Raw genomic sequence first — 12,273 nt, 5'->3', positions numbered from 1 at the left:
GGAGAGAAAAAAAGAAAGAAAAGGGAGGAAAGAAGATCACTTGATGTCGTCCACCCCTACCCCCCAATAGCCAGGGCAAAAAAATGGAGCCCATCCAACTTATTAACACTGGTCAGTGTTGTTGAAAAATAAATACGTGAAGTGCCAGTTTGGTTTGATTTGATGTCATTTTGCCTTTGTTTTGCATTTATCAGGAGAAGTATTCTTGCAGATTAAAGGGCCGCTGGAAGATATTTATAAAATCTACTGCTATCACCACGACGAAGCACACAGCGTACTAGAATCCTACGAAAAAGAAGAGGAGCTGAAGCAACATTTGAGCCTCTGTATCCAGTCCTTAAAGTAAGGTCTTTTCAAATGATGATTTCCAGGCACTCTCAGTTGCCTAGCAGGGAACATTTTAACTGGATGTAGATGAAAGGTCTCATATAAATCCTGTGTTTTATGAGGCTTGCTGGGAGCTCTACTTTGTGTTCTCTTCATGAAAAGCTGACATGCCAGAAACCCTGATTGACATTTTTTCCCCTCTACAAGGATGACTAAAAATAACACAGGATAAGATACAGGGCTCTGTAGAGATAGAAAAATGCAGTATCAAAAAAGGAAGTGGGGAAGAAAAGCCCCTCTTAAAGCTGTTGTGACTTGCTGCTCCCACCTAGGTCAAGGAATGTGTGAGACAGTGTGTGTCACCATGGTCATGGGAGCATGTGGAATAACACAGTTAGTGGGATGTCCTGTGACCCTCTGAATGGCCCTTGCTGTCCCCTACATTCATTCACTCTAGGGAAGGAGGGGAGATTGGCAAAGACAGGCTAGGCCCTGTTAAAGTTAGATTCAGGAAAGTCACTCATGCCTTCCTTCCTAATCCCTAAGTTGGTGGGAGGTGCTAATATACATCTTTTTATCTGGGAGTAATATCTATTCACTATAAAAATCTGAAAAAATATAAGGAAGCAGGAAATAAATAAAAACTCTTGCTATTCCACATGTTAATTCCTTGCTAATCATGGATTAAAAACCAGTTTTCATTTTTTCTGGTCTTATTTATATGTATAAATATGAACATGTTTGGGTTGATTCCTTGAAATGGAATTGGTATCTTACTGTATATACGTAGTTTTCTACCACATGAAGCTGAAAGATACAATTTTTGCCCTACTCTACATCTTACTCATTTTGTGGTTTTTTTCATCTCTAAGGATGATCCATTGTCAAATTGTCTTGATTAGGCTAAGAATTAACCAAACAGAGAGAGCCGTGGTGTATAAATCAATGCACACCCACCCGTCTGCTCTTCCCCCTTTAGACACTCTATTGTAGGGAGGCAAAAAGGGGGTCTTAATGTGGGACAACCGGATTAAAGTGAAATCAGGAGACTAAATGACACTATTCTGGAGAAAGCCTCTCCAGGCCTAGAACTGGGACTGAAAGTGGGTTTAAACTGGGCCCCATAAATTTCTTAAAGTTAACTTTATTGCCCTCTACTGGTCATTAAGTTATTGCAGTTCTTTAACCGTTTTCATACTGTGGAAAAATAACAATATTCAAATTCCTAAATCATCGCAAGTGTTTATTTGTTACTTGTGCTGTACCAAGCATAGTTCTGGGTCCTGAAAATACAAAAATAAATAAAATTTAGGTACTGCCCACAAGTAGCTCAATATGATCAGGTAATTTTCAAAGAGTATGTGATCAGTAGTTTCAGCTCACAATTTCTCTATTCTCTCTAGTTTAGTTCAGTGTTAGCAAATCAATTTAGACAAACTTTAAAGTACGAAGATGCATCCATCTGAATAAATTCATACATTAGAAGCAACATCTTTTAAATTTACAAGTACTTTTTTCCCGGGGAGAAATAATGGTATTACCCTGGGTGCACATGAACACCTTTCTTACCTTAAAGTAGTGGCAAGATCTAATCCAATAAATGTCTATCTTGAGCCATTTTCCTTCTTAAGTTTCTAGAAATAAAGAGAGAAATCTTACAGCAAGCGAACAAGTAGCACCTTGTATCATCACTCCAACTCCAATCCCAGGACTGGACGTCCATAACAGGAGAGAACGTAGTTAATTTATTTTGGCATGTGCTTCTGATAACTAACCAGAAGTAGAGCTGTCTGTTCAGAGGGAGTTGAACAATAGTTTATTATTTATTAAGCTTTTGACTTCTAAGAGAAAGAAATTAACTGTGCCAGAATATTCCATCAGACAGTACAGCTCAGTATCATACCCCCTAAAAAGCAGCTAAAGGCAGAGGTAATTTTGAGACTTCATGAAGTCCCAAATACTGAAAATTACTTTCAGACCCAATGGCTTATTTGTTCTTTTCTAAAAGCCTTAAGTTATTGCCCTGGGGAGGCCCCAGATCTTGTATATTCTGCAGCATTCTGATTTTAGGGAATAATTTCAGGCATTGGTAGGTGCTAAGGTCTGGAAAGCACCAAATCCAAAGGAAGTAATATTGGCAGAACTATTTCTTAAGGGGAAGAAAATCAAAATAAAATAGCTTAAGTTAGAGCTATTGTCCCCCAAAGTTGCCTTTCTGTGAAAATAAAGTTAATGATGAATTGTGCCAGTCTGCCTGAAAGCTGAGAGCAGTAGAATTATTGACATTACTATAATACTGACCTCAATTGAGCTAAGCTTTAAATTCTGAGAAACAGGTTTTCAAACAGGTTTATAGGCCAAAGAGAGTCTGGACACCCCAAGGGCTTGGTTTCCCTTGCCAGGTAATCAGTCAGAGCTATTACTGGGGCTCTGCCTTTTCCTTGTGGCTAAATAATGGAGCCCAAGTGCACAGTGGCCAATTTCTGATGAATATTAGGTGTGGCCTCCATCTTCCACCCTGCTGGGGAATCCTGGAACAACTGGATTTGAAGCAATAGCCATGAGAGAGGTGGCTTCATGCCTCTGAAGTTAAAGCAGACTTTAAAGCAACATAGATTGCTTTAACCAAAATGAAAATATGTTTATTGAGAGTCTAATAAATATTTATTAAAAGTGGATAATGTTGAAAATATTATACACACACACACACACACACACACACATATATATATATATATATATATATATATATACATACACACACATACACACACGCAGCCATAGTTCTTGCCTCCTGGGAACATATCTCCTAGTTGGTAGATAAACAAAACCGTCTGGAAAGCTTAATAATAACACAAGAGTTAATTTAAATAACACACCAGAAGTTGTCATGGTCAGGTTCAAAACTAATTTCCAAAAGGATGGTAGAGAGATTTCCTGGTTCTGTAATAAACTTGAGCTCATAACCTTTGGCTATTCTTTGAAGCCCATTATCTTTCAAAAGAGAAAATAATATTTGTATCCAGAAAATAATTTCGAAGCCCTCTGAAACGCCAGGGCAGTGTTTCTTGGTGCGCAAGTTCCCCTGTGTTGGAGCCACCAGGGATTTGTATTAAAAGTGCAGATTCCTGTGCTCTGTTCCAGACCAAAAAAATCAGGATTGCTGGGGGTCCAGTCTGTGAATCTGCACTTTAACAAGCACCCTCAGGTGATGGTGGAAACACACCTAAGTTAAGCACTACTTTAGGAGGAGAAATCACACCCACAGTACCCACTTGCAGCTTTCTCGAAGCACGGAGGCTGTTTTCATGACTGTAGATCCAATCTAAGCAGTAATTTCAGGGTTTGGAGACGCTAAGAAAGAAAAGATTAAAACCGTCCAGAAGCACAATACCACATCAGCATCTATATCCTATAAATTGGAAATCCGCAAGTTTTTTATTTATTTAACAAGGGACATTTACAGAGTAGCATTAGTGACCCATTAGATTGCACAAAATACTGATTTAATACAGTTTCCAAATTTATGGAAGTTATTTGCTAAAGACTTAATTACTTAGCCTCTTTGGGGTCATTTAAGGATTCTGATCTGTATGAGGAAAGTGAAAAATAGGCTATAAATGCAAGTGTAGCTAAAATTAGAATAGCCTGTCTGCAGCCTCCTTTTTTTGTTTTTTTAGTTAAAAATAACACCAAATCCCCCATGCCTTTCAGAGGCCCTAGAGATCTGTTTATTTTTTGATAGAAAAAGAATGAAGGGGCTTTTCCAAGGTCTTTGGTAGCTGGAAGACACATTTCTAGCTTCATATCTAGTTGTTATATTTCCATCTACGATTTTCCTTCTTCCTATCCAAGGCCACCTCTCTCAGGGGGAAAACTTCTAACTTCTAGTCATCTGGGCACTTTGGCTGCTCATATACTGAGAGAGCTTCACCATTTAGGGAGGAAGCTAAAAGCTCATGCAACGCAGCATCTAAAGGAATAGAATTCAATTTGTTATCACATTTGGTATTTCTTAATATTATTCTAATGGAGTGTTCCAAGTAAAAATTAAAATCCCTTTTGGAAATTCTTTCAGTTTCTTGTTATGGGGCATCATGTTTGAACAAAGACAATAATCCTTAAGGACTAGCCACGTAAAAACTTCTGTTAACTGTGAATCAAAACATAATGAGTCCACGGGAGTGTAAGGTGTGGTGGTGGATATATTAAGTTACTTTACTCCACGAAGGGGTAAAGGGACCCAGTTTAACTTACTCCTTCCCAAAATGTCCTTGGCTAGGGTTAACTTCTGGAAAGTTTTAGGCTAAAAGGGAAATTTTTTGAAATGATGAGCAAATAACGAAATGTTATAACGTAGCGCCACTATTCCAACAAGTTTTCCCTGTTGGAAAATCTCTCAGATTTCTTTTCATAAAATGTTATACTTGCATTAAACAGTGTTTAATTTATAATATTTAGGTTTTATTTGGTTGGAATAAATGAAATAGAAAGAGAAAAAAATTTCCATGTCTTCTCCAGGAGTTAAAGGAACAATCTTTTCTTTCAACTTCAAAGTATGTATTTTGGTTCCCAAATGATCACATTTTTCACTTACTTGTTTCCATAGAAAATTGCATTCTTATTTTTACTCAACTTCTTTCCCAGATCTTCTTTCTGATCTATGATCCACAGAGCATACTGAGAAAAGAAAATTCCTTACTAGAAGGGGATAGGAATTGGGGAAAGAGTGTGAGCTTAAAGGAAATGAATGGAAAGAAACACTGGGCGGGTGGTACTGGTGGAGCACTTTCCTTCATGGAGGCAGAAGGGTTCTTCCAACAGCAGTTAATACTTGTCTAAAATTGTAGCACCTGCTGATTATTAAAAATTTATAATCCTCTGTTTGAGTCCCAACTGGGAGGTCTTGGATTTAGCAAAATCTAGTTATTTCAAGATGTCCTGGAATTCATTCACATACTATGCCTGGAGAGTGAAGGGATGATTGTTTCACATATATGTACACCCTTTTTTTCTACATGTATCAAGTACTTGGATGAACTTTTTTTTAATGGATTAAGCCCAGTGAAATTTATGAACTTCAGCACAGGCAGTTATCATTGAATTTTTTCATAATCATTGTATATGAGAAGACCATCTACCAGTATGGGATAGGGCCATAGCATTTTTTTTTTATATTGAAAACATTCATTGTATTCTAAAAAATTGGAAATCAGAGGTCATGGTGATCAGCTTATCAACACAGGTTATTATTACTTTATTTCTCCACAACCATAGGAGGCTTTTAGAGAAAAATTTCCATCTCTTTATTCCTGAAATTTAACTTGAACTTTTCCCACTTTTTTATTGCTAAAATGAATTAACTTGACAAATACGTTTTGTGCTCTTACCAGGTGCCGGGCAGTTTTTCAGATGCTGGGGCTACAGCAGAAAACAAAGCAAACATAAGTCCTTGCCCTTGTTGGAATGGGGGAGCAGAGAGATAGACAATAAACCGAATAAATATATAGTATATTAGAAAGGGACAAAGAGAAATATGCAGGGAATGAGGATAGAGTACAGTGGGAGACAGGGTATGATGTTTAAAAGGTTGGACAGGATAGGTTTCACTGGGAAGGTGCATTTGAGCAAAGACTTGAAAGAGATAAGGAGCAAGCTACATAGATCTCTGGAGAAAGAGCAGTCATGCAAGTGCGAAATCCTCAAGTGGGAAGCCTGCCTGCTGGCTTTGAAAAAAGGAAGGAGGCCCCTGTGGTGGCCACAGATGGGGCGGGGGTTGCGGGGTAGGGGAACCCCCTGGGAAACGTGGTTGAGAGGAGGTGGGAGGAGACACAGGTCACATTGCCTTGGAAGGACTTTAGTTTTGCTTGAACAGAATGGAAGCCACAAAAGCTAGCAGTGCCCAGTCGAAGTTTTTGTGGGAATTATCTCATTGCCAAGAGGTGAATTGTTTATAATCTACATAATACTGTATACAGAGATCTTATAGAACACTTGATAATAGTTTTCTGCAAGTCAGTTGCATTTTCCTTTGTAATTTTGTAATCTCAGTTTCTCTGATCACTATGTTTAATAGATTCTTTCTTATAATGTAAACAAAAGTTGACATTGAAATCCATTTTCAAATGATAAAAATTTACAAATTATGACCAAATCAATAGGTTTTAATCTTACATAAAGTATGAAACAAATACAGTGGATACATACTAAAATAAAATTTTAGGGGCATAATTATAAAAGAATGAGACCAATTTTATAAAACATTCAGGAAATGACTTATTACATTATTTTACACAATCAAATTTTAAAACTTTCATCATGCTTGTATATTTATTACCTTAAATATCTGGATTTGCATGAATTTATTTATTTTTCTCTTCTCTTACAGGAAAATATACATGCAAGAGTAAGTATTTTTGTTTTAATGATAAATATCAAATGTAAAAATCATGAGGAAAAGCTGTTGAATATTTCTGTGCAAATCAGAATGTTAGTTTTTACATTTATGTTTATTCCTTTTAATAAATAAGGTTTCAAAGACATTTACCCTAGACATTATTGGTGCATTTATTTCCAATTTGTCTGAGATGATTTTACACATTAAATTATTACTACATGCACCTTATTAAGCTTGTTAGAAGAATCTTGGGGTATAATTTACTTAAATCACAGGTTTGCTGGTGCCAGGAACTCTTTGGGAACTGCTCATCACACATATATTTAGGAATCTGAATGTGTCCAAAAACACTTCTTCCTATGGACAACATTAGTCTAAAAAGTCTCAGATTAATACCATAATGTTTTTGAAGGTTACACAGATTAATGTACAAAAGAAAAGATTTCCTATGCCTTAGAGTAAAATATTGGGTTTCTTCAAATTTGGACTCCTGTATGATTTATGAAGAAAAAAAACCACATATATAGCATACAAATGAAATATTAAGATGAAATAATTGGCCACTAGGACAACATAGAAATTATTTTATAAAGGCTAGACACATTCATACACTTTGGAATATGTCCATTTTTATAGAAGAAAAGCTTGACTAACATTGAAAGGATGATACTGACTTAAACAGGAAGCCAAATTTACTAGGACTTTAAAAAGCACATATTTGCCTTAGCATGGTCAGCAACTATCCAAGGTCCTGAGTCCCTAGTCTGTGTGTGTGCGTGTGTGTGTATTCTAAACTCCTGAAACATTACATCAAGAAACAAAATTTACAAAACAAAAATTGTATTAATTTAAGCTATAAATATCTGTCATTCATGCTTCAGTGTAGAGCATGAGGAGAGACAGAATTCCAGAAGTGAGGTGGAAGAATGAGGCATCACAAAGAAGACCTGCAGACGAAGGCTGTATAACACCTCCGCCAAGCTGAGAAGTTAGTTTCTGACATACCAAACAAGCACTCAGTTCTCTCACTTTATAAGCCTTTCCTTCCAAAAGGAAAAAAAATATCTGTGGGATAAACAGATGTGAGTAGGTTTGTTCAAGATCATTTGAATTTGAAGAGGTGCCTGACAGAGGGGCCTAGTGGTCCTTTCACACACCGGCGCCTTCCTGGCTTCCATGACAGTGGGTGAGCTTGGAGAGCTGGGGGTTGTGGTCTCACTGTAAAGCCTGAGCCTCTGGCCTGTACCCGGGGCTACAGATTCACATGGCTGGGTGATAGGAGAGAAACTTCATATGCTACAAGTTCTGTTTAGATTTCTTTTCCTAGAGCTTAGGTCTTTGTCACCAAAGACCGAGAGAGAGAGACAAGTGAACAATTCATCTAATATGTTAACATGCACAGGCTCCTACACACAGAACACTTTAACAGTACATTGCATTGAAGTACCTGCTAAAATTGTACTAGCGTTGGCCTGCTGTGTGGGAGTTAGCAGGCGTGTGCGCCCCCTCCAGCCCATTCTGTACATCAAGACTCCAAAGGAGGAAAAGCAATCACAGCGTGTGGTTGGAGGAACATCAAAGCCGCGTTTGCCATGAGTTATTTCCTTCCCCGTTTCTCTCGTTCGGGTCAGGAGGCACACATGCTGCTACATGAAAGACTAAAGGGCTATGTCAAGTGCTCTGTGACTGCTGGACTCCTTCGTAGCTATGACCAAGAATGTTGCAGCCAAGAGTAGTGCATTTATGAGATGTGGGTTTTATTTTATTTTATTTTTATTGAAGTATAGTTGTTTTACAATGCTGTGTCCATTTCTGATGTGCAGCATAATGTTTCAGTATACACATACATACATACATTCTTTTCATATTCTTTTTTATTATAGGTTATTACAATATATTGAATGTGGTTCCCTGTGCTCTACAGTAGAAACTAGTTTATCTATTTTATATATAGTAGTATTTGCAAGAGATGTGGGTTTTAAAATGGCTTCGAAAAAAATCTCTTGCACATGGAAACTGAAAGTTGTTTTTCTTTTTTATAATCTACATTTGAAAAACTAGAGACAAAGATATTTCTAACTTCTTAAAATTTGTACTTTGAATTATAAACTTATGCATTTAAAGACAGTATTAGTGACAAGAATAATAGAATCTCCCACCATAGAGTTCCCACCAAAAGCATTTGATACGAGTTCCATTTTCTAAAGCAAGAAAAATATACCTATTCTAATTTAACTACGTCCAGAAATGCACTGTTTTATCTTATTTTTTTTAAATACTTTTCTTTATGCGCTTTCTGTCTGATTAGCTATCCTTACCTGCAGCTCTCAGGGTTTCAATCAATTTCAAAACATTGTAAGTTATTTTCTCTTCTCTTAAGTTACGTATTTTTTAAATTATTGAAGAAATAGAAAACCAAAATGAGGACAGTGAAGACAATTGGTTGTCACATTCCAGACTGAACTGTTTTAACGTTGCATGAGTCCCGCCCTTCCCTGCAATTTTTCCTCTACACAGACACACCGACTAAAATAACACTGCTATATATTTCCTGTATGTCAACTTGCTACCTTGTTCGTCAATGCATCATGGACAACTTTCTATGTCAGTAAATATAAATCTACATTGCTTTATGACTGCATAATATTCTACCTGATGTGTATACCATAATTTAGTTTACCAAACCCTTACAGAGACTTGAATTGTGTCTGTCTTGCTAAGGTTGACTTACGTGTTCATCCTTATGCATAATCTTTGCATAGTTTGATCATTTTCTTAGAATGAATTTCTAAAAGTGGGATTGCTAGATCAGAGGGATTTTGCCAAAAATTTGAACTAATTTAGAGTCCCACTACCATATATGAGTTGTCCATTTATCTATTACTTGCCAGCACTAGATAAAATTAATATTTGTGGTAATGTAATAGGCCAAAAATAGAATTATATTGTTTTAATTTTTATTAAAAATGATCTTGAGCATTTTCATGTATGTTTAATCATTAGTATTTCACCTCTAATGATTTATCTTTTTTATTGGTTGTTCACTTTTATTGAGATGTTTATCTTTTTCTAATAGATTGATAAGGACTCTTGAATTAGCAAGTGTATTAGCCTTTTTTTCTGTCTTATGTGCTGTAAATAATCTTTCCAGCTTATCGTTTGACTTTTAACATAGTATATAGTGGCTTCCGTTTTTGTTTTTACCTGTACAGTTTTACAGAGCTAAATTTTAAAATAGAGTTATCACTTTTTTTCTCCTGTACCATTTGGATTTTGTGTCTCACTTAGAAACTCCAAGTTTGTTTTTTTAACTGACACTAAATAGTTCATTTTTTCCCATTGTGTCTGAATGTCATATTAACCATGTACTTAATTTGCACACATATTTGTATTTATTTTTTTTTTTAATTTTTTTCTTTTGGGGGGGAGGTGATTAGGTTTATTATTTACTTATTCATTATTTATTTTTAATAGAGGTACTGGGGATTGAAACCAGGATCTTGTGCATGCTAAGCAGGCACTCTACCACTGAGCTATACCTGCCCTTGTGTTTATTTCCTGATTTTCTATTTTGTGCTTCTCATTTGTCCCTATATGTAGGGACCCATACCAAACTGCTTTCATTTTATTAGCTTTATATTTTAATATCAAGTATAACTAATCTCAGCCCAGTACTCTTCCCTTCCAGGATTTTCTTGAATATTCTTGCATGTTCCCTTCTTTAAAAACTTTCTCTTTTGTTAAAATTAAATCTACCCATGGTTTAAAAAGCTAAACAGTTCTACAGGATTTAAGATAGTGGTCCCCTCTTCTACCTGCCCCTCAATGGTCCTCACCAGAACACAAGCATTTTCACAACTTTTAGTTGACTATTTTGGCATTTATCTTCATGACTCTAAAAACATGTTTGGTTTTCCCTTTTTAGATATTATGTACTGACTTTCCTCTATGGAAGACAATAATTTATCTTTCTTCCCTACCCGATCTCCACCACACACACACACACACCCTTCCCACCTCTCCATTCTCCCCATGTAGTTACAATGTAATTTAGACTAGAGCAATAATCAGTGTTTGAATGATTATACCTGAGTAAATTTCTTTTCAGAGCTAAACCTTGGAATAAACTGATTACTTGTTTTTCTGGGAGTTAACTATTGTCTTTTTTTTCCTCTTAGTTTTCTTTGTGCTAAGCATTAATGCTGAACTCACAGTCATCTTCAAGACAACCAGATGAATTTTGTATGCTATCAATTTCATCTCCCCCAAAAAAGCCTCTCCCAGAGCCTTCTGATCAGTTGTGTTTGGACTGGTGACAGTGGGCATAACTGTCTTTTAGGAACTCCCCTCCCATCATCTGAAGTTTCTCTTTATGTCTTTCCTATTTTTAGTAGAGAGCATCCTTCAGTAATTTCCTCTATTTAGCAAAGAATGCATGGAAAGTAAAATTTTAAGAACTTTTATATCCAAAATACATTTTATCCTCACACTTGATTTATATACTGTTTGATTTGGTATAGAATTGTAAATTGAAAATCATTCATCTTCAGAATATAAAGATAATTCCTTGTCATTTCTAGCCTTCAGTTTTGCTACAAGAAATTGAAAGGTTTTTCTGATTCCTAATCATTTATTTGTTCCTGTTTAGTTTATATGTTTCTCTAAAGAACTGTAGGCTTTTCTCTTTGTCCCCAGTAACCTGAAATTTCATGAATTTCAAGGTGTGAGTTTATTTCATCCGTTGTGCTGTGTACTGAGAGAGTTGTTTCAACCTGCTAACTCATGTTCTTTTCTTGAATTATGTCATTGAACATTTCCTCCCTGTATGTACTCTGTTCTCTCTGGGACTCTTACTTTGATATTGAACTTCCTACACCAGTCCTCTAATTTTCTCATATTTTTCCTTCCTTTTTAAAAAATCCCTTTGTTCTGCTCTTCTCGCTGGAAATTCCTAAGCATTTTCTCCATCACTTGTGAGTTTTTATTTCTATTTTAATTTCCAAGAACTCTTTCTTAGTCCATTAAATTATCTCCCTTATTTGTATCCCTAAAAATTATGCTGTTTCCTAAACAGGTTTTCAACTCATCCTTATTCTAATCCCCATATTCCTCTCTCTTCACTTCCATAAGTTCTTAAGAACTCTAGTTAATGAACCTTTCTAGGAGTGATTAAATTATTGCTTCTCCATATTACTGGCTCTTTCTGGTGTGCTATATAAATTACCATTCATTCATCCCCTCTAAATCATTTAAAATTTGTTGGTAGTTCTGTATTTATTTTCAAAGCTATTTTTAAATTGTGACAAATTTTATTTATTATTTATGTAGCAATATACAGTTTTATCTGAAATTGACTTCAGGTGTTTTAAAAGGAGAATAAATTGAAAAAATTTCAATTAGTATATTAGTATAGACAGTTTGTAGCTTCTCAAAAAATATATATATATATTGAATTTAGGATACTTGTGTCCATAAAATAGAGGAAATTCAAAGTAATATGATCAATAGTTGCATTAGTTTTTCTTTCTCTCATTTCCTCCCTCTACTTA

At 35.8% G+C, this 12,273-nt stretch overlaps 1 protein-coding gene across 1 annotated transcript in view; it reads left to right on the top strand.

Moving 5' to 3' along the window:
* The window catches only part of ARHGEF38 (Rho guanine nucleotide exchange factor 38), a 109,946-nt gene that overhangs the window by 66,897 nt on the left and 30,776 nt on the right, over window positions 1–12,273 (top strand). The window contains exons 4-5 of the mRNA XM_006216154.4: window positions 195–342; window positions 6,716–6,733. Of these exons, the coding sequence (XP_006216216.2) occupies window positions 195–342; window positions 6,716–6,733 (166 nt within the window). The remainder of the gene's footprint in view (window positions 1–194; window positions 343–6,715; window positions 6,734–12,273) is intronic.

Source organism: Vicugna pacos, chromosome 2 (genome assembly GCF_048564905.1).
Source record: "Vicugna pacos chromosome 2, VicPac4, whole genome shotgun sequence".
NCBI classification, from domain to species: Eukaryota; Metazoa; Chordata; class Mammalia; order Artiodactyla; family Camelidae; genus Vicugna; species Vicugna pacos.
The sequence above is the reverse complement of the archived record's forward strand: the minus strand, read 5'-3'. Positions and strand labels throughout refer to the sequence as shown.